At 53.5% G+C, this 22,154-nt stretch overlaps 1 protein-coding gene across 5 annotated transcripts; it reads left to right on the plus strand.

The window, feature by feature from the left end:
- The first annotated feature begins 1,829 nt into the window (after nt 1–1,829).
- Nucleotides 1,830–21,402, plus strand: TTF1 (transcription termination factor 1). Of its 5 annotated transcripts, none has more exons than XR_008549619.1 (11): nt 1,830–1,874; nt 2,743–3,696; nt 6,328–6,554; nt 7,341–7,526; nt 8,710–8,788; nt 10,613–10,743; nt 11,704–11,938; nt 13,633–13,722; nt 14,729–14,794; nt 18,530–18,664; nt 19,494–19,516. XR_008549619.1 is itself a non-coding variant. In XM_037491425.2 (11 exons), the coding sequence occupies exons 2-11, from the start codon at nt 2,750–2,752 to the stop codon at nt 19,673–19,675; spliced, it is 2,229 nt and encodes a 742-aa protein (XP_037347322.1). In that variant the 5' UTR covers nt 1,830–1,874; nt 2,743–2,749; the 3' UTR covers nt 19,676–21,402. The 5 variants fall into 5 exon arrangements, 4 of the variants coding, with proteins under 4 accessions (XP_037347322.1, XP_054545186.1, XP_054545187.1 ...); XM_037491425.2 differs by having other exon boundaries at nt 18,639–18,724; nt 19,494–21,402; XM_054689211.1 differs by having other exon boundaries at nt 18,639–18,664; nt 19,494–21,402.
- Nucleotides 21,403–22,154: the final 752 nt, after the last annotated feature.

Raw genomic sequence — 22,154 nt, forward strand, 5'->3', positions numbered from 1 at the left:
GCTCTCTCTGGCTCGCAATCGCTCGCCTCCTGGCCTCACCGCTCCTGGCTGGCGGCCAACTCTGAGAGCGCCATTTTGGGATTCCTGATCGGCGGATTGGGTAGGACTCATTTAAAACTTTGTCTCCCACTTTTCTCCCAGAGCTGTACATTTCCTCATTTCCCCTTCCCTTGTAAATAAACCTTTTATTAACCTTTCACGTGTGCCTGCAGTAGAGCATTGATAAGTCCTTTTAAGCGTGCGGGTGAGGACCCACAGTCAGGCACCCCGTTTTGTATCTGGGTTGCTGTACAACAGGTTCATCCATTCATCGTCATCTTCATGAAACGTGTAATATCCACCAGACTCAAGGGGTTTACCTAGACCGAGTTGCACCAAGGACAAACCCAAACTTCAATGCCTTAGATGCCAGCAGTGGAAAACACCAACATCACATTTCCAGAGCAAACGAGGCAGCCTAACAAATGCTCAGCTAAGACCTGGAGCAGCCTTCGGGGGTGACATGAATGCGTGTGCATGTGTGTGTGTGTTTATTTCTCCAGGCTACTTCATTCCCAAACTTTCCAGAGAATGTAAGCTGTGCACTTTTTACCCAAACCACATGGCAGCTCACACAGTTAGTAGGGGTGGTGCAGTGAGGGGCCGGTAGGGCAACAGTCAGCCACCTTGAACAAAATACTCTATGCCCTAGTTTTCTTAATCACAAGGTGAGGCTGGTAAAACCCAATAAAGATGCCTTCAACAGAGGGCTGTTAGCAGAGAATTGAGAAAACTAGTTGCTGATGTGGGTTATGTTCACTATACAATAAAGCTAAAAGCATGGATGGTGCAGATACTGACCTCCATTAGGCTGGGTTCAACTTTTTTAATCATTAAAAATCAAGATTCTGTTGAAATGGGACGATTGGAATTGTAGCTCCAAACTTCACCTAAGATTACAGCAGCTCCTGCACCAGCAGCTGCCCGCCTGCGTTCGGTTTCATCTCCTACCACTCCCCCCTTCATTCATTGGGCTCCAAATGCCCAGGCCTGGTTCATTTCCTCCAACAACCAAGTTCAGGGCCTTTGTATTTGCGTCCGGCCACAACCGCTTCCATCTGGATTTTTGCTCACCCTTCTCACCTAAATTCAGCTTAAATATGGGCCTCCCCGGTGGCACAGTGGTTGAGCGCTGGGTTGCGAAGCTGCCCGCAGCCTCTGCAGCGCTGGCTCGATCCCCGGCCGTGGGGTGAGGGTCCCACATGGCACGCAGACCTCTCCTGCCGCCCGCTGCTCCCCTCAGCAGTGTCCTTCGGTCCTTCTGCCTGCTCTGCTCCCCGCTCTGGCGCTGGTGAATTCTCTCACCCTCCCGCGCTTCTGACTGTGCCCAGTGCTTGGATAAATAAATCTTTAAAAAAAAAAAAAAGTCACTCCTCCAGGAGCTTTCCCTTCCATCTAAAGCAGCGGCCACGGCCTGCAGCCACTATCACACCGCCCTGCTGCATTCCCCTTGGAGGATACTCTGACCTTAGCTCGCTTGATTTGTTTGCTGTCCGGGGTCGGGGACCCCCCCCCCGTTCATTTCTGCAGAGCCCGTGCTAAGTAAATGGGACGCGCGCGCGAAGCCTCGAGCCAGGGGGAGAATCGGCCCCACGTTTCAGTTTTAGGATCACGCTCGGCCGCGCCCCGTCCCCCGAGACCCCAGGAATAAAACCCGCCCGCCGCCGAGCGAGGGCCCGGGCCGGGGCGGCCCTGTTGCTATGGCAGCGGGAGGCCGGACGTGACGTCAGGCCGCTTCCGCTTCCGCCGCACACTTCCGGCTCGGACCGCGAGCGCCGGCGCCTCGCAGCGCGGCTGGAGGGCGCCTGGCCGCGCGGGTCTTCGGGCGCGCCCAGGTCAGTCGCGCGGGGGGCGCCCGCGGCCTCGGGGGGCTCGGGGGGCCGCCCCGCCCTGGCGCCGGGCCCGAGGCCGGGGCGGGGGCTGCGGCGGCGGGAGTGGGTTCCCGGCCTCCGGGCCGCCGGGCGCCCCCCGCAAGGCAGGGCCCCTCCCCCCCCGCAGCTGGGGGTCGGGGTGGGGGGCGGAGCTGGCGCCCCGGTCGGGACCGGCCTCTGCTCTGCGGCCGCGGCCTGCTGCCCCGGGGCCTGGACGTGCGGGTGGCGGCGAGCGTGCGGCCCTCGGGGAGCCGCGGGCCGGGGCCCGGAGAGCGCCTGCCGCCGCGCTCTGGGGATGGGCGGGGGGCCCGGGGGGCGGGGGGTCCGGAGAGCCCCTGCCGCCGCGCTCTGGGGATGGGCGGGGGGGGGGGGGGTCCGGAGAGCCCCTGCCGCCGCGCTCTGGGGATCGGCTGGGGGGGCGGGGGCCGGGGGGCCGGGGTCGGGGGGCCCGGAGAGCTCCTGCCGCTGCGCTCTGGGATCGTCGGGGGGCCCCGGGGGCCGGGGAGCCCGGGGGCGGAGACCTGGCGTCCGGAGAGGACCCGACCTGTGCCGGGAGCCGCAGAAAAGGCGGTGTGGTCCACAGAGCTGGGAGGGCGAGGGGAGGCCGGGCTGGCGCCCGGAGCTGTTAGTGCCTGCTGCTGGCTGGGCCTGCCGTGGCCGCGCCAGAGGGAATCCTGGCGACCTCCGGGCGTCTGGAATAGTACAGAATTCACGACCATGGCCCCAGGCTTGTCACTTGTCTTGTCGTCTTACTTTCTGGTGCTTTTTTCCTCTGAGGGCTAATGTTTAAAATGCGTTGCAATAGCAAGTCATTGACATTTTTCCCAAATAGGAATAAAATGGAAGGAGAACCAAGCCTCCTGGAAGGCCACACTCCCGATTTTGCCAAGAAAAAGAAAAAGCATTCGGTACACAAGGAAGGGCATCACAGACACCCCCACAAAAGTTTCAGAGACCCCCTCCTGGCAGAGGAGCAGTCTCACGTACCCAAGAGTCACAAAAAAAGGAAGGATTTCCAGGATCTCGATGAGGCTGAGCAGGCCGCGTCTCTGCCCTCAAAAAAGAAAAAGAGAAGAACTAGTGTTGTGGGTGTAGACGAGGCAGCAGGCGTGACCTGTGTCCTGGTGGATAAAGAAAACACAGAGAACGTGTGGCAGCGCTTGAGAAGGGATGTGGATGTGATTTACATTGATGCGAGCAAGGAGTTCAAGGCAGCAGAGGAGCCGAAGGTGGTCAAACTTTCACTTACTGAGTCCCAGAAGAACGAGGCAGAAGAACAGCGTGATAAAGTGAGAGCAAGAAAGAGTAAAAAGCATCGGAGGAATGTCGACTCCTACGAAGCTGGCGCACATGGGAGCCTTGGCCTGCCCCGGTGCGAATCACCCCAGCAGGGACCCCTGCTGTCTGGGCGTCCAGGAAGTGAAATGGCATCATTGCCAGGGTCTGCTAAGAAAAGCAAGTCTAAGAAAAAAAAGAGAAAAATTCCAAAGAATCAGGAGTGTGACATGGGGGTCGGGCCTGAGAGCCTAGAGCGATTGTGCACAGAAGGATCGCCAGCAGCCTCTGAGGCTGGGGCCGATGGAGGCAAGAGAGAACCTAGAAGCCGAAAGAAAAAGCGTAAGAAGAGGAAGCAGAGGTCTATTGCGGGCACCCTGGCAGCAGGTGGTGAAGAGAGCCGGGATGGCGCGTCCTGGGACCCACGGCACAGTGCTGGTGCCCAGCCTGGAGGGAGCGCGAAGCCCAGGCCACAGGAGCAGAGCCCAGCCAGCTGGCAAGAGGCGCAGAGGTGAGTGGGAGTGTTGTGGGAGACTGCTCGCCCGCGCCTTGAGGGGAGCCTGTGGGGCAGTGCAGGCTGTGCTGAGCCCCCAGCATCAGCCTCCCCCCAAGTGTGTAAGTAAGAGGCTCACGTAGATTCCCACTAAGAGCCATTTTGGTCTAAAAGTCTCTGAATAAGTTTTAAAAATCATCTTAGGGGCCTCCCTGGTTAAGCACCGCCCTATGAAGCAATCCACAGCCTCTGCAGCATGAGTTCGATCCCCAGCCAGCCAGGGAGCTACCCACATGGCGCAGCAGACCTCTCCTGTCTCGCCTGCTGCTCCCCTCAGCAGACCTCTCCTGACTCGCCCGCTGCTCCCCTCAGCAGTGTGTTTCAGTAGATCAGCCTGTTCTGTTCCCCACTCTGTCTCTGGTGAATCCTCTCATCCCCTTGCACCTCTGGCCTACACCCCGGTTCTTGTATGCATAAATAAATTTAATTTTTAAAAAAAGCATCCTTGGACCCTAAAAGCACCTTTGTTTTTCTCTGCATAGAGATCGAAAAAAGGATTAGATTACCTGGAGTGTGACAGGACAGGGACAGAATATAAATTAGGGGGCTTGCCAGTGACTTTAGCTGACTTAACTGGTGTCATCATACAGGGCGTATTTTTTAAACCATTTTATCTCCGTTCGGCACTTGGGACAGAGGTTCTTCCCATTTCACGCGGTGCCTTTCTTAGACGTTAAGCTGTCCTGGTTAAAATAGTTGCATGCAGTTCAATGAGAGAGGTCCCCATTTATGGAATGTTGCTAACAGACAGGCCCCCCTCACGTCATCCCCTGTGCGGTCTCACCAGGGGCATTTTCAGAGCACAGAGCATGAGGGGACAGTCATCTCAGCTGTGGGTTTGTGTTGGGCCTTGGCCCTCTCAGAGCTGTCGGCCCTTTGTCACACAGGTGCGTGCGCACGGGTGGTTTTGCCCCCGTGTCCCATCTAAGCGGTCGCAGATGTGCTTGAGCATACTGAGGGAAGGGTCAGAGTTTGGGGATGAATTAGTGGTAAAGACACAGAAACTAAGCAAAGGGGGACAAAGTAGCCATTATTAACTGCAGCCAAAAGAACTGCAACCGGATAACCCCTGAACGTTTATGTAATGATAACCATTGTGTTACAAAGTTTCACTCATTGGAGCATTTCCGAAGACGAGAGAGGTGTCTGGGGTCTCAATAGGCCAGCCACTGGCTTATTTAGAAGCCGGTATCAACAAGAAGGCAAGAGACTACTGTCAGGAGGAACTCCCGGCGGAAATAGGGCTGAGGTCCCCACTTGCCTTCTCGTGACCTGCCGCGGACCAGCACAGCAGTAGACGATGAGGCCACCTCAGGGTTGAGAGAAGCGTGCAGGGTGGTCAGGGCGTCGGTGAAAGAAATGACAAACAGACACACTTCAAGAGTGAAAATCTGGGGCCTCCCCGGTGGCGCAGCGGTTGAGCGCTGGGTTGCGAAGCTGCGCGCGGCCTCTGCGGCGCCGGTTCGATCCCCGGCTGCTCCCCGGCCACCAGAGGAGGGTCCCACATGGCGCGCAGACCTCTCCTGCAGCCCGCTGCTCCCCTCAGCAGTGTACTTGGGTCCTTCTGCCTGCTCTGCTCCCCGCTCTGGCTCTGGTGAATTCTCTCGCCCTCCCGCACTTCTGACTGTACCCAGTGCATGTATAAACAAAACAAACAAACAAACCAGCAAACAAATAAATAAAGCATGCCTCTATAAAAAAAAAAAAAAAAAAAAAAAAAGAGTGAAAATCTGAGTGTAATTTTCTTTGAGTTTGTGACCAGTATATGTATGTTTTCCAAAAGCACAGGAACAATGAATATCCATGAAATCAGCTTGCTCATGGGCTCAGCCTATCCCCAACAGGGCGGTGATCTACATCTGGACTCAGCCTCATTCCTAAGTAGATAGACCATTAGTTTTGTTTTTAAACTATATAATCGCATTTTTTATTAACTACTTTTTAACCTAAACTATATTTTAATTATTACAGGGTTTAGTAATGTTTCATTTGAGTCAGCCTTGTTTTAAGGATTTCATATGATTTTTTAATTAACAAGCAATGACCTTTATAGAAGAAAGAAGGAAGTTTAGAAAGACAAATAAGGGATTAAAGTTTGTAGTTCTAGAAAGACGGGATAAGGTTTTTTTAGCATTCTTGTAGTGGTTCTTGGTGGTCGTTATCTTTTGATAAGCTTCTGTCTTTTCAGGGAACTTCGCTGTACTTCCTCTGCTTCAGGGTGTTTTGCTGTTCTCCCCCTGCCCGCTGGTCGCCGGACCTAGGGACCGTGGCGAAAGCCATTCCTAAAGGTCACTGCAGGGGGAGGTGCAGCAGGTATGTCTTCAGGGGGTTTTGCTGTTCTCCCCCTGCACGCTGGTTGCCCAGCCGGACCTAGGGACGGTTAGCCCTAAAGGTCACTGCAGGGGGAGGTGCAGCAGTGACCTGAGGCAAATCCATGTTAGTCCAGTTCAGGAGACCGAAGCCCTCAGACTGAGTCACCTGCAGCTGCCTGTGAGCTTTAATGCGGCGCAGTCTGAGTGAGGGTAAGAATTTCGGGGGCTCTTAGGGCAGGTGAGATGATCATTAACTCTCTCCCCCCCACCCCCCCAGCTTAGAACCTGTGGAGGAAGAAGAAAACACTTTGGAATCAGCTAAAGGTTCTGAAACAAAATACTCCTCTGAAGAGTCAAGAGCCTCCGATGGCATAGACGTGGATTTGGACTCCGCCACGAAGCAGCTCCAAGAGTTCATCCCCGACATCAAGGAGCGGGCCGCCACTACCATTAAGCGCATGTATCGGGATGACTTGGGACGCTTTAAAGAATTTAAAGCACAGGGTGAGCAAGTGAGAAAAATACAGGTCTAGGGCAGTATTTCTAGAACGAGCTGTTTGTATAGTCTGTGTTGAAAGTTTCATGAGCATGTAGTTCATAAGAGATATTTTAAAATATCTCTTGTGAATCTGTCACGCAGTGGAGGCGCTTGGGGATAGACAGAGCAAAGAATGTAAAGTTCTATCCGTGCACGGAGCAGGTGCGGGGCCTCCGTGTGCCTGCCGGCCCGTCCGCACCCGCAGCTCTTGCCGATTAGGACGTTTGAATTTTGAACAAGTATACCTTTTTTTTTTTTTTTTTTAAAGATTTATTTATTTATACAAGCACTGGGTACAGTCAGAAGCGCGGGAGGGTGAGAGAATTCACCAGAGTCAGAGCGGGGAGCAGCGGGCGGCAGGAGAGGTCTGCACGCCATGTGGGACCCTCACCCAGTGGCCGGGGATCAAACCGGCGCTGCAGAGGCTGCGGGCAGCTTCGCAACCAGCGTTCAACCACTGCGCCACCGGGGAGGCCCAAGTGTACGTTACTTTTTAATATTAAAAAACACTGTTTTCAAAAGAGGCTGGTGGCACAGGAAGGCCACCTTGGGACAGGATGACCAGGGAAGGCTTTGGGATAAGCGGCGTGGCTGGAGCTGAGATCAGGAGACACCGGCCCCACAGCAGGGATTGCAGGGCTACGCCAGGGCAGGGACGCTCTCGCTCCACGACTGCTCTGTGCTGACGGCTGCAGGCCAAGTGGTGGATTTGCTTTTTCATAATATTCTTTCTCCCCCCTGAAATATCCTAGGTGTTGCTATTAAATTTGGCAAGTTTTCTGCAAAGGAAAATAAGCAGTTAGAACAAAACGTGCAAGAGTTCCTGTCCCTAACAGGAATTGAGAATGCGGACAAGCTGCTGTACACAGACAGATACCCGGAGGAGAAGTCCATCATCACCGATTTAAAGAGGAAATACGCCTTCCGGGTGCACATTGGTAAGTTTAGAACCCTGACTGTCCACCTTGCACCGCTTCCCAGCCTTCAGGGAGACGCCCTGGGGCGAGCCCCACGCAGCGCCTGGCCCCGCACTACTCTGGAACTGTGGCTGTGCTGGTGTGGCGCTGAGAGCGCCTGTACCCCCGCCGGCGCGCTGGGGGATTTGAAACATGTGCCTGTCTCTGCACATGGTGCTGTAAGGTCTTTATGCAAAATGAAATAAGCAACATCTTGGTTGCCTCATTCATTTTTTTTTTTTAAGCTTGCTTCTTATTTATTTATTTATTTATTTATTTATTTATTTATATGAGCACTGGGTACAATCAGAAGTGCAGGAGGGTGAGAGAATTCACCAGAGCCAGAGTGGGGAGCAGAGCAGGCAGAAGGACCGAAGTACATTGCTGAGGGGAGCAGCAGGCAGCAGGAGAGGTCTGTGTGCCATGTGGGACCCTCCTCCGGTGTCCGGGGAGCAGCCGGGGATCGAACCGGCGCCGCAGAAGCTGCGGGCAGCTTTGCAACCCAGCGCTCAATCGCTGCGCCACCGGGGAGGCCCTTCTTTCATTTCTTGCTTGGTCATAATCATGACCTGGGCCTGTCCTCCTGCTCCTCATCCTGGGTTTTGTACCTGTGCTGCCGGAGCAGGCCCCAGGGCCCCTGCAGTCTCCATGCTTTGGGGAATCTGTGCTGTGCAGCCTGAGCCCTCCTGGAGACGATGCCTGGAATGCTAGGAGGTTCATGGACTGGACTGGATTCCAAGAAAAGGATTTCACGGGTGTCCTGTGGGATGCACAGGGGGAGTGGCAGTGAGCCCCTCAAGAGGGCGCTTCCCCTGTGGGCGGGAAAGCACAGAAGGTGTGTGTGTGTTTGGAGCGTTTCTGTCTCTTCCGAGGATGACTGTCATCTATCTCCACCCTGACATGCCTTCCCTTTCATTTGAAAATTACTTTGCCAATATGCAAATTTAGTAGACCAGAAGCTGGTCTGTACTAAGCACAGATCTCTGCAGAGAAACTGGGGATTTTGTACAGGACGGCTCTCTTCAGGGCACATGGCGCCCCAGCCACCTGCAGGTCTAGGGCAGTTGGTGTTCTTGAGGGGGCAGCGTGCCGGCTTCCTTTGTGACCCTGACACCACTGGGTGCCGTGGTCTCCGCGCCCCTCTGACTCTTCCTTCTGACTTTAGGTAAGGGCATTGCCCGGCCCTGGAAACTCGTTTACTATCGAGCAAAGAAGATGTTCGATGTCAATAATTACAAAGGCAGGTAAGAAACCATCCTGAGCGCCGGGGGCCAGTGCACCTCTCTGGCCTTTGCTGATGCTCTAAATGGAAACCTCCGCATCAGATTGCAAGTTCAGACAATGAACGTTGTTGTGTGAAAGCAGAGGGGGTTTTGTTGCTCTAAGGGAACCTTGGTGTTACTTTCTTAACCTCAGAGAGACCCTGTTTACCTCCAGAAAGAAACTACAAGAAAGCTTGATTTTTTTTTTTTTGCTTTTTTCCCCTTTAATCCCTTCCATATTCCAACTTCCAAAAAAGTCCCCTGAAATGGCAACAAGGAAGCTGAAAACGCCAAGGCAAGCCAAGCCAGAACCAGCAGTGCCCCCCACAGGGGCCAGGCTCGGGCGCTGCGGTCCTTTCAGCCCGAGGTAGTTAGAGCCAGCACAGAACAGGCTGTCCCAGAGGGGCTTCTGCAACGGAGGACCCCCAACAGGGGTCTGAGAAGACTCTGAGAAGTGGTATTGTTTGGCCTGGAAAAAGAACAACTTCCCGTAGGCATCTGGGAACCGGGCATGCCCCGTAGGGAATCAGACCTGGGCCCAGCTCCGGATGAGGCACGGGCGGCCTAGCAGTAGCCTCTGCTCTGGCCCCGTTTCTGGAAGCACTAACGCCTTGCTGTCCCAAAGCCGTCCTGGACCACACTTGTCAGCCTTTCTGGGACTCCATGGGTGTTGCCTTTGTGGGGACATCAGCCCCTGCTTCCTCACTCGGCAGGTGGTAGCATGGCATAGAGGGCTCTTTCCTCATTTGAACATTGAGGTATCTAATCTCAAATCCATGCACAATGTTCCAGTGTGCTTTTCAGTTCTTCTCTGTGATACTTGTTTTTATGGAAAATGTGTGCCCCTTCAACTCCTTAGGTAGTTACTGCGTAGTTGTGTCAAGCCACTTGTCACATATTTATAGGATGCCTGCTGTCGGGCAAGCATTGTGGGTGCCGTGGTGTTGCACACCCCGCTCCTGTCCCTGCCAGGCCCCCAGCCATGCTGCCCACGAGGGTGGCCCCAGCCTCCTGTCCGCCGAGGGCAGCGTCATCCAGGTTGCGAAGGGCTGAGGCACATGTATGCTTAAAGGATTGGTGTGAGCATCGGGGTGTGGAAACCCTCCTCATGCCTCTGGGTATCAGCTCCTGGAGAGGTGATGGCATTTTTCAGCTTTTTTTAGTTCAAGAAACTGTATTATTTGATCCGTTCATTAAAATTTGTTTTCACGTGACCACCAGTAAGTGTCAGGTGCAGGGGCTCATGTTTCTGCTGGGCTGTGCTGGTCTGGAGGACGAGACAGATCACGGGCCCGCACGTACACAGTGGTGAGGGGTGCGAGTGAGTGCGGGGAGCAGGGTGCTTTTCGGGCGCCTGTGAGCTCAGCTTGTCAGGGAAACAGGCACCATTGAAGCTGAGTCTGAAGGGCCTGAGGAGCTCCAGGTACCAGCCGCTCTGCAGTGAGCGCTGAAGCCAGAACGGGGCTGAGGAGAGGGGACCCGGCCTGGAGGCACATTATGGATTGTGTGTGTTGCTGTGTGAAGTGTGACGCCTTTAGGGTTTGGATGGGGAGGTAACGCCATCTGCCTTGTGGCTCTGACCCAGGTTTAACCAGTGCCTGGGCAGCGGCAATGGGGCTGCGGGGTGACCGTCGTTGACATGGACGCGCTGGTCATGGGTGACAACCCATGGGTCATGGGTGACGACCTGCCGTTCTGCCCTGCCCCCTCCGCTCTTCCCCACAACTGTGGCTCATGCAAGGAGAGCACGGCCGGGTTCAGCCTGTGACGAATCCAGCGCATTGACATGCTTTCCCTCCCGCACAGGTATAGTAAAGGAGAAACCGAGAAGTTGAAGATCTACCACTCCCTCCACGGAAATGACTGGAAGAAGATTGGTGAGATGGTGGCTCGAAGTAGCCTCTCGGTGGCCCTGAAGTTCTCCCAGATCAGCAGTGGTAAGTGGTGGTCTCTGGTGCCCACACCCAGGAGCACGTGGGTCTCGGCCATAGCCACAGCCCCAGCCCCTGGTACTTGGCGTGGCCAGTTTTCCCAGGACTTAAGGCAAAAATCAGAACTTCTAAAAATTTTGTGCAGTCTAGATTTTTTTTCTTGGAAATTTCTTAATTTTGAAATACCCACATTTTCAAAATTTGGGTATTTCCAGATATCCAATTTCCAAAAAGACGGTAGGTTGGGTTGAGGGGGGCTCAGCACTCGGTGAGCCAAGCCAAAGATAGGTACAGGCTGCTGGTTCCAGGACTGTGAGCTCTATAGAGAAGAGGGGTGAACTGCACCCCCGCAGAGGAGGGGCTGCAGAAATTCTCAGGGTCTCCCACCAGGTACCCTGTTGGTGTCGTGGCGGCTGTTAGCTTCATGCTCGGAAAGCCAGGTGGGGGGTCGCATATGTGACATCAGTGTCGTTTGTGTATGTTACATATTTGGTCGCCCCACATCTTTTGCCAGAATGCGTTAGTCTCAGAAACAGGAGGGACGGCTTTTGTGCTTGTGAAGCTGAAAAACAAACCCAGATACACACATTTCCTTTGTGGGGCCGCTTCCGTTTGCATGTGACTGATAGTTGTGTTTACATAGTTAAGTTGTTGCCCATATTCATCTGGAAAGTGTTCAGACTATTTTTCCAGAGCAGTTTTAGGTTCTCTGCAAAATTGAGAAGGTACAGAGATTCCCCGTCTGCCCCCACACAGACGTAACCCCCGCCACACCCCCACCTCTGTCACCATCCAGGAACCTACACTGACATGTGAGAATCCCCCAAAGTCCAGAGCTTTAGCCTCAGTGCTCACGCTTGGGCCTGTATGGCCTGTGGGTTTGGACGAACGCCACATGGCGCATGTGTTCTCCGTACCAGTTTGTTTTTAATGTTCTGTTTGAAAGAACTTGCTTTATGTCCGTAGAAAGAAATCATGGTCCTTGGAGTAAGGCGGAAACCCAGAAACTAATCAAGGCCGTTGAAGAAGTGATTCTGAAGAAAATGTCTCCCCAGGAGTTAAAAGAGGTGGATTCTAAACTTCAGGAAAATACCGAAGGTTGCCTGTCCATTGTTCGGGAGAAACTCTACAAGGGCATCTCCTGGGTAGAAGTAGAAGCCAAAGTAGAAACGAGGAACTGGATGCAGTGTAAAAGTAAGTGGTAAGTCCTAAGGCTTCTTACGCCATTTTGACCCTGACAGTGTCTCTCTCGAGGCAGTGTGCAGGGTGGGTCGGTTGGTGAGGCTCCACTCTGTCAAGTGGAGAGCGTCCCCCCAGGAAGGTCACCTCTAGTCCGAGGCTCCCGCCCCATGAGTCACCCCTGGCCGATTTCACTTAGCATAGAACTAGCCCTGATTTGTTGTGACTTCCTCACGAGCAACTTGAACTTGTCTAATACTGAGTGTTGACCCCTGGTCTCTCCATTCTATCCCTTTCTAAGTCTTCGGTCACACAAGGCAGCCATCTGTTTGCTGCAGGTGGCAGGCCGTGGGCTCTGCTCTTGGGCACACGACAGGTCATGCCCTCACAGGGCTGCCTGCAGGAAGTGGTGCGGAGTCCTCGCGGCTTGACGCCCCTTCCCAGGAGCCTCGGGGTCCCCAGCTGCCACCGAGCAGTGCCAGCAGTCTGGCCCACCGGATGAAGCAGTGTTGGGAGTGTCCCCGTTCCTGGAACCGGGGTGCCTCAGGCTTTGGAGTGTTGCAGCTCAGTGCTGAAACCGCAGCTGTGCTGACAGATCAGCCTCGTCAAGAAGTTCAATGTGAACGTCTCAGCACCAAGTTAATTGAGCATAAAAATGACGATTGATAGTGACATACAAAGTTAAATCTATCACTAATTGCATCCTTACCCTATGAATGTCCACTGAGGTGCTACTGAGTTTGGGAGGGGCAGCAATGTTTGTGGCTTCCTGAAACCTGTTCTGTGTGGGGTTATTGTTTGTGAGTCATTCAGAATAAAGTGATTTTCTTCAAAAAAAAAAAAAATAAGTCTAATCGACCACCCGTGGAGCCAGCTGTCTTCATCAATATTGGAAACGTAACAGCCGACCAGGGAGCCATCAGGGTATGACAGATTTTACTATTCAAGATGAGTACTTTTGAGCTATCTTTCGTTGGGCGGGTACTTTCCTTCGGCCCTTCAGGGACCCCTTTCCTTCAGCCATTAATTGGGCACTAGCGGAATCATTCAACGTTTACTTGTCTGTTAAATCGACTTCCAGCCACTGTTTGTGGGAATAAGAGCAACGTTGTCTGCTTTTTTAAACTGATCAGAAACAAGTGGAGCTTCCATGGTATCCTTTCTTCAGCATCTGCTAATAGGCTGATTCTTTTTCTGCCCTCCTTTTAAAAATTTGTTATGGAAATCTGCTAACACACCAGTGTTGAGCTCCTTGTACCCGCCATCCAGCTTCAGTCCCCATCAACTTTCTACCATTTTATTCATCCTTTCCCACTTCTTCCTAGGTAAGTCCGTGGTGTTAGAGTTAGCTGTCATGAGTTGCAAAAGTTAGAAAGTGAGGGGCCTCCCTGGCGGCCTAGGAGTTAAGTCTCAGTATTATTACTGCTTCGGCCTGAGTTCCATCCCTGCCGGCCCACATGGCGCAGCAGACCTCCTGTCTCCCCGCTGCTCCCCTCAGCAGTGTGTTTCGGTCAGTCTGCCTGTTCTGCTCCCCGCTCTGTCTCTGGTGAACGCTCTCACCCCCCACACCTCTGGCCTGTACCCCAGTTTTATACACACACACACAGAGAAAGTGATTCTGAATGAGGGAAATTCAGATGAGAAAAATACAGAAAATCTTTATGGAAACCCTTGAAGGTAAACCCGTTTTTCTTTCTTTTCTTTCTTTTGACCTAGGACTGAAATTCTAACGAAGAGGATGACGAAAGGCCACGACGTGTACCGTGGCGTTAATGCCCTGCAGGCCAAGATTAACCTGATCGAAAGGTACGGAAGCCGCCGGGCTATTCGGGCTGCTCTTTCCCTCTGGCCACGCGGCAGCTTCTGCCACCGTCGCCGCGGCTCTGGCCCTATCCCACCACTTGCTGCATGCGTGCCCGGGGCATGCTCTGGCGTTCTAGGTTTTGACTTATTCATCTGAAATGAGTAAGCCGTACCTCTGAGTGGTGTTGAGAGAGGAATTAATGCTTGTGAAATGTGCTGTGTTGTTGAAGGCTTCTGTGCGGAGAGAAGTTTTTTCTGTCCATTGGAGAATGGAGGTGAATAAGTCAGGCCACGCCTCCTGCTCTTACGGGCACACTCTGCTGTCATGGTTGCTGTGTTTCAGTTTCGTGTTTGCATTCCGGTCACTGCAGAGTCCTCCCACTGAGGGACGGGACCTAGGCTCCCTTGCGCATGTCAGATATGTAGCGCAGAGAACAGAAGCACCCTTTGGACCAGGCCCCTGCCCAGCTCTAGCCTCCCACCCCCTGTCGTGAACCCTGCTGTCAGCGCATACGGGTGCTTCCTGAGTCACCAGCCTGGCCTGGCCGGCCTGGTCCACCTTTATGCTTCTTCCAGAGAGACGCTGCGGGCTCGCAGCCTGAGTCGCAGGTCCTGAGTCAGGCAGGCAGGCCCTAGTGGTGGTGCACCCTGTAGTCGTGAAGCCGAGTCCATGACTGGGACCCTCATCTCCCTGTCTGCAGATTGGCGGCCACCCCCCACCTCAGGGGTGTCGAGGGTAAATGATTAGTGGTTGCCAAGTTCTTAGCAGTGTCTTAACGTGTGCTATTGCCACGTCCGCCGTGAATGGGGAGCATGCGCTTTCCTCTAAGCAAGCAGCCTGGTTCTGTGGGAGATCTGCAGGCTCGGGAGGAGAGGTGGCTGTTCAGCCTGGAGCTTACTAACTCAGTGACCTTGGGCTGACAGGCCCGCTGTGTAACTGAACAGGGGTGGAGTGCACGAAGGTTCCAGCACACCAACTTGTGCTTGAAAATTACTTGTTTCCTCACAGGTTATATGAAATAAATGTGGAAGACGCTAATGAAGTGGACTGGGAAGATCTTGCCAGTACCATCGGGTAAGGCCGTCTGTTTATGATTAAGCCAGTTAAAAGAGGAGAAATGATACCGTGAATGCCTGCCTGCCTGCCTGCCGGATGTCACGGGCATTCATGGCACGTGTCTCTCCTCTTCAGTCTCTTGACTGTTTTTAGTGCCATGTAGGTCATCTCCCCGGAAGTGTTTTGTGATTCCCGCTGTTAGGAAGCACGTGCCGCTGTGGCCCACCCACCTGCTTCAGCGTCCCAGTGTAGGGAGCATTGTGTTGAGGCGGTGAGATTGCAGCCTCTTGGCTTTAGTCTGAGGGAGTACGTTTTCCGGGGACTTAGACTTTAACAGGCGTTCTGGAAAACCAAAGGCCCAGGATGACACTTCTCCCGAATATGAGCTCCAGGGCATTTTCTAGGCTCTGAGGATATGGCATTGTAGCGGCAGGAAGGGCACAGGGCAAGTTCTATTACCGGAGCAGACAGGGTAAAGGAAAAGAGAGTCCTGGAGCTCTCGGTGGCTTTTTGCAGGCTTTTATTGGGATTTCCCCAGGTACACAGCAGGCAGGGGTGCTGGGGAGTCGGGAGGCTGGCAGGCCTCCCAGCCCTCAGTGAATCTTCACTCTTCGTGGGCCCTCCGGTGTTCTCTTGTGGCCTTGTTCTCTCCTGCTTCTGCTGTTCTCTTTTGCTCTTTCGTTCTCCTTCCAGTCTTCTGGAGTACCCGTGACGCCGCCCATATAGGCCCAGTCTCAGCCCAGGTGAACCCACCTACGTGTGCCCACACCCCACTGCAGGTGCGCCGGCCATCAGGCATGCATTCAGGACTGCAGGATTCCATCATCAATCCTAATGGTGGGAGGACAGAAAAGCCGATACTTTTTTTAACCTTACCCTACAGGCCTTGAACCTCCAGCAGGCTGTTGCATTTCCCTCTGAGATGTGAGACAGCTTTCCACCCCCGAGCTGTCGTCCCCTCTCTGCGTCCCTCACTGCACGGGTCCTCATGCAGGGGACAGGCCGGGTCTGAGCTCAGCCAGGGGCACTGCTCTGCAAGACATAGTCCCTCCAAACAGATCACTAGCTGTTGAGAACTGTGGAGTTCAGGGATTGGTGGGCTTCTGGAAATGGGGGAGCGGGGGATTGTTTGGCCCTTAGTTTTAGGGGGAGGACCATGGGGGGACTGCTGTAGCCGACTGACAGTCAGAAGCTGGGTCTGGTGTGGAGCTGTGATTGATCCATTAGGAAGGGTTTAAAACTGGTTCTGGGGTTGGTTATATATAGCTGGGGGTTGTGGCCAAAGAACAAAGAACAATCAGTCTTTTTGTTTCTTTAATTTGGAAAGTTGGAACCTTTTAGTGCCAAGCCCTGCCTGGAATTACAGACACCTGCCATGATTCTAAACTCATTCTTTTCCAGCTCACCTGACGGGGGTAGGGGACACCCACTGGTCAATGTCAGGGATCCAGGGTGTGGAGGAGTGTAAGGGGCAGGGAGACACGGAGCAGGTTTTCTATGACCCAAGCAGACGGGGTAAAGGGGGAGGAGTCCTGGGGCCCTCAGTGGCTTTTATTGGGATTTACCAGGTACAGCAGCAGGCAGGGGTGCTGGCAGGCCTCCCAGCCCCCAGCAAGTCTCCACTCTTTCTGGACTCGCCGGGCTTCTCTCTGTTTCTCTGCTTCTCTCGTGGTTCTGCTCTGGTTCATTCTTCTTCCCTCTTGATTCTGGTAGTTCTGTTCTCTGCTCTCTGCTGGCGTCCCCATGATGACACCCTTAAAAGCGCAGTCTCAGCCCAGGTGAATCCCATCTACCTATGCCCACACCCTACTCCAGGTGCCCACCATCAGGCATGCATTCGGGACCACAGAGTTCCCTCATCTATCCTAATGGTGGGAGGGGCAGAAAAGCCTGATGCTTTTTACCTTACCCTACAAGGAGGGAGGCCCTGCTTTGCACCCTGTCATCTCCCATCTTGAGGTGTACTCTTGTCAACGGAGCCCTCCCCCCCATGGTGCCTTGCAAGCCCTCACCCAAAAATCCAATTCGACCAATAAATGTCTATATAGTTTGTGGGTTTTTTTTTTTTTTTTTTTAAGATTTGTTTATTTAAGAACTGGGGTGTAGGCCAGGGGTGTGGGGGGTGTGAGAGGATTCACCAGAGTCAGAGCAGGCAACAGAACAGGCAGATTGACTGACTGAAATACATTGCTGAGGGGAGCAGTGGGGAGACAGGAGAGGTCTGCTGCGCCCTGTGGGTAGTAGCTCCCTGGCCAGGGATCAATCTCGTGCTGCAGTGGCTACAGACAGCTTCATAGGTTGCGTCTTAACCCCTTGCTCCACCAGGGAGGTCCAGTTTGTGGGTTTTTAATGATTTTAAGCAAAACAATATATTTAAAAGTGAATTGTTCTGATTAAGATTTATAAATCTCAAAACTGTAGAGGTTATGTCAGCTAGTGAAATACTGCTCAAAATAGTACATTATCCAGGTTTAGTAACAGACTAAAGAGAGTGAAAAGGGGTGTAATGGGGTGACATGCACCTGAGGAGGTGTGATCTCTTCCCCTGAAACACATGCAGGGTTGCGAACCCACGTCACCTCAAGAAAAGGAAAGTAGAACAGATAGAATTTTCATGGTTTTTAATTTAGTGCAACCACGTGTAAAACTCCATCAAACATGTAATTATTGTAAAAATTGTTTAGCTATTTAAAAATAAATAGCTCAGTCAATAAATAAACAAAACAGTGAAAAGTCATTAGATTAAAAGTTCTGTTTCTTCAAAATCTCCGTTTTGGGTTTCGGCAGAATTGATAGAGCGCTCCTAGTGAGTGTGATGCCCACTTCGTGTTAAATGTCCACATGAGCCTGGGTCTGCAGAGCCTCTCCTGGGCCCATTGCATTGTGGGAAGAGGGGAGGGAAAGGGTGGACGCCTCAGGACATGGTGTTAGATGCTGGGACCCCATGCAGTGCAGTTCATCCGTCAGCAAACAGCTTGTGCTCTGAGGTGGCTCAGCCCTTTTCCCTCATTTGTGTGGGGATGTAACGGGGCCGGGAGAGAGGGCGCTGGACACGTGCACAGGGTCCGTGGTCAGGCGGTGGCCCCTGTGGTGAAGAGCATGAAAGAGTCCAGTCGGGCCTTCCCCTCCACACACCTCCCGGCAGAAGCACTCACGCCCGTCATGGTCACTGCTAGGCTAACTCTGGAAACTGCATCTCGCTTTTATTTAAGAAAAACTTTCCAGAAAGTCAAGTTAACAATTTTCACTTTAAAAAACCATTGCAGGTGTGGTGGTTTTTCTGTCTTGGAATTCTGTAGATTGAAGATGTGCTCGATTCACTAAAACATCACAAGCACCTGCTTTTTTTTGCAAAATAAAATAATCAGGGAACTTGGAATTGTACGAGCACGACTTTATCCTCCGGTGGTTCAGGGTGTAGGCTCTGGAGTCAGCCCCCACCCCGAGGTGAAGTCCCAGCCCTACCCCGTAGCTGTGAGTGCTTGGGCAGCACACGTGCCTCAGTTTCCTCCTCTCCAAAGAGGATGCTCCTGGCGGTGTGGGACGCGCTCGGGCAGGGCCAGCACCGAGCCGCGTGCCCACACGTGAGCTGGGGGTAGCCTGCCTTCCCGGCCGGTCATTTACATCCTCTCCCAGCTTGAAGCTGTCTCGGCCTGCTCGCTTTCTTCTGTGTGTTTACCCAAACAAATGGTAGCTTCTCACACGCGCCTTACTTTCATTTTGCATTTCTGGACATGATGACTTCATGGTCAGGAGCAAGAGGTCTGCTCTCTCTGTGGACTCCTCGCCCTGAGGTCTCGCGCAGAGTGCCTGGTGCCGAAACGGTCAGCCTTCACACGGACTCTCTCTTTTCTCTCCAAAGGGACGTTCCTCCATCTTACGTCCAAAGTAAGTTTTATAAGCTGAAAGCTACGTGTGTTCCCTTCTGGCAGAAGAAGACTTTCCCAGGTCAGTGTCCTCAGCAGGCGCGCAGTCAGACAGTTGCAGTCGAGCAGTTAGTGCCGCGTAGCACGTCACGTGCTGGCCGTGTGACTTTGGGCAAGCGGCTTCACTTTTGGGAGCCTCAGTCCTAACGTGGTGAGCACTGGCAAGTTTGAGCCCCTCTGTGGCAGGACTCTCGGGGTGCTCTGTGAGGTGGTGCCTAGAAGGCGTGGTGCCTGGGTGCAGCTTGTGCCTCCGCCGCCGCCGCCCACCCCACGTGCTCACGCACAGGCTCACGGGACACGTGCGCACTCATGCAGCTCCAGGAAGAGCGTGAGCTGCCGATCCCTTCCCTACAGCCTTGTGTGGACAGCGTAGCTATGTAATGCCCAGTCTCATCCGCACAGCTACCTGGGCCTCCGCACAGACCTGCTCTCCAGGTGGGGTCCCGGAGCAGTTGCCGGCACAGCATTTGGGAACTGCTGATGGGCTGACGCCGGCCTGCGGTGTGTGATGAAATTGGTTTTGCAGTCAGCAGACACCAGGTCCTGGGGTTGAATCTGGCTTCACCCCTACTAACTCCGGATCCTTGGGTATCCCTCAGTATCTTCATGCCGCGGTTTCCTCATTGGCAAAATGTGCCTACCTCGTAGGAGTTTTGAGAGAGTCGAATGAATGACTCTAAGCTAGTCAGAACGGTCATCACAATGACAGTCCCTTGTTTCGATCTGGGCCCTCCATCCTTTGACCCTGGGGGAGAGGCCTGTGCGGTTAAATCTCTATTTCTTTCCTTCAGAGATCATAGACTACCTTTATGAGACCAGTCTCCCTTTGCTGAAGGAGAAGTTAGAGAAGACGATGGAGAGAAAGGGCACTGAAGTCCGGGCCCCCGCAGTGCCCAGGCAGGTCTTCCTGTTCAGAGACATCTTCCACCGCGACGACAGCAGCGAGGGGGAGGACGCCAGCCAGGACGGTTAGGGCGCCGGCCGCCTCCGCCGTCCTGGGCTCTCCGGCGCCTGGCTGTGTGCCCGAGAGCTGTCGGTGCCCATGGCCGTTCACGGTGGCCAGCAGGAGGGCATGAGAACGATAGCCTGTGGTGCGGGACATTAAAAATTAATATATTCATAGCAAGTGTGACTGAAAGAGGAGCCCTTGTGCTGATTTAAATTTCAGTGCCATTAGACTGAAAATCGTCAGCTGGTAGTGGTTTTGTAAAACGAGTATCCCAGTCCCCGATGACTGTAGCAGGGGGTGGGGACACCCCGGGGACGTGTCAGCACGTGGCTCAGCTGTGAGTGGACTGAAGACCGGGAGCGTGATGGCTTCAGGAATGCACGCACTTTTGCTTTTTCCCTGTGTGTGCATGTGTGCGTGTGTGTGCTCAGGGTGTGTACGTCTTAACGGTGCTGGGTGGGAACTGTGGGCCTGGGTCCTCTCTTGCTACAAGGGACCACCGGTGTGTCTTGCCTACCACCGTGTGTGTCTGGTCACGTTGAGGGCTACGTGGCTTCACCCAGGACGCCCTGTCAGAGCCAGTCACTGGCTTCACCTGCTGTTTCGCTGGGAAATCCAACCCAAGCCAGCAGTCTCTCCTCTTGTTTGGCTGTTTTTGTCTTGGGAAAGGTGCCGTGTGGGCTCTGGGCACAGCTCACACCTAGTGGAATTTCCAGAATAATTTTCACATTGGGCCAGTTCATCGGTCAGATAAAACCACCCTGAGATTTCACACAGGGATTCAGTATAGGGGCTGTGGGCCGCAAAACTGATCAACAGGATGGAAGAGGAAGGGTGGATTGCCCAGTGATGGGGAGGCAAGGGGCAGCCGCTGCACCCCCAGCCCCTCACGGCCTGCAAACCCTTGGACAGGCCTGTGCTCCCGACCCTTCTCTGCCACACACCCTCAGCAGGAACCTATTTCTCCTTGGGACACAGCAGCTTCTGCCCCTCCTGCCTTGTAGTTCTCACCAGTCCCTCCCCAGGGGGGGCCCTTGCCAGACCCTGCTGTTGGTGAGGGAAATAAAGTATCCGGGCTTCCAGCCGCAGCTGTGGAGGGGAGCACGCAGAGGCTGTGCTCTGAGACGTTCCTGTGGTGTCATGCATGTGATGTGCTTAGTGCCAAGCCGGGCATCTCCCCGTACCTGCCCCCACTGGAGAGAACTCTGAGAAGCACGCTTAGGCACGGGGGTGCCCCCAGCCCCTGCAGCCAGCGGCACTGTGCAGATACACACGCAGACACTCGATGGGTGTTTCCCTGAACCTGTGGTTACCTCCTCCTAGACGTCAGGTGTGCCGGCCTCCCTGCTAACGGGCATGTAAATTGTATGTTCCTCTAGGAAGACAATCTGGTAAAGCACATCAAAGCTTCATACTGTACATATTCTGTGATCCAGTAATTTTATTGGAAACCTACAGAAGTGATTGAGCTAGTGTGTAAGAATGACCAGGCGGGGGCCCCATTTTTATAATATGAAAAATAGGAAAAAATGTAAATAGGAAATTTATAAATTTCTTAATGGTGAACTTGTTAAATTGTATATTTCTTGGGTGGGCTATGAATGCATTGACTAGAAATTGCAGCGATGGATTTGGGAAACAGTATTATCAATGAAACAGTTGTTTCAGAAGAGATATATTTTCTTGATTTGTATAAGTAAAAAAAATAAAGGAAATTGATTGTGTCTAGACATGCATTAAAATGTATGGGAGGAAATACACCCCACATGGAGGCGGTGCTTCTCTTGCCGGGCTTGCTGGCCGGCGAGAACGCCAGGTTTCTGCGGCCCAGGAAATCAGACGCCGGGACCTGAGCTCCGCGGTGCTCGCGCGGTCGGCACGGCTGTGATTCGGCTGCATCTCTGCTCTCCCCTCTCCAGAGTCCATTACAAGGGGGTCTGTTGGCCTCAAGGGACACCCTCCTAGGGCCACGCATTTCAGCTGTCGTCTCCCCCATTCAGAGGGCAAAAAGGGACTCTTCCCACGGCTCTTAAGTCCTGACTTTTGGTCTCCTGATGCCACGTTAGGGCACGTGCCCAACTCAACAGCTCAGCGCTGCCACTGTGGCCAGGAAAGTAGGACCGGGCTCCTGCTCTGGACTCCTCTCAAGCTGGGGTTTAGTTCCCACCCGGTAGGGTGGGAGGGGAAGAGGTGACTGAGCTGTAAGGAAGCCATGCACACACAGGCGGGGCGTAACTTAATGTACTTTGTCAAAGTTCTGTTTTTGTAACTTCTATATGGCTCATGCCGCTGGGGGGAAAGTCCGCCAGACAATTTTACCATCTGCCCCTTTAGCATAGAATTTTGAAGGAAAAAACAAAGGGCAGGGCAGGCTGTTTATCAAAACAGGTCCAGGAGAGAAGCAGGTTGCAAGGGGACTGGGGTAGGTTGGGGAGTGCAGTTTTGCAGGGCTGTGAGTGCAACTGAGGGGGATGGACAGAAGCAAAAGGCATCCTAGAGATAG

The sequence above is a fragment of the Talpa occidentalis genome, unplaced genomic scaffold, assembly GCF_014898055.3.
Source record: "Talpa occidentalis isolate TD23 unplaced genomic scaffold, MPIMG_talOcc4v2.1 talOcc4.7, whole genome shotgun sequence".
Lineage (NCBI taxonomy): Eukaryota > Metazoa > Chordata > Mammalia > Eulipotyphla > Talpidae > Talpa > Talpa occidentalis.

Coding starts and splice junctions, on each gene's coding strand:
- TTF1 (XM_037491425.2), top strand. CDS start 2,750: ATGGAAGGAGAACCAAGCCTCCTGGAAGGCCACACTCCCGATTTTGCC. Junction 10,744..11,703: donor GTTCTCCCAGATCAGCAGTG/GTAAGTGGTGGT, acceptor TTATGTCCGTAG/AAAGAAATCATGGTCCTTGG. Junction 14,795..18,638: donor GATCTTGCCAGTACCATCGG/GTAAGGCCGTCT, acceptor TTCTCTCCAAAG/GGACGTTCCTCCATCTTACG.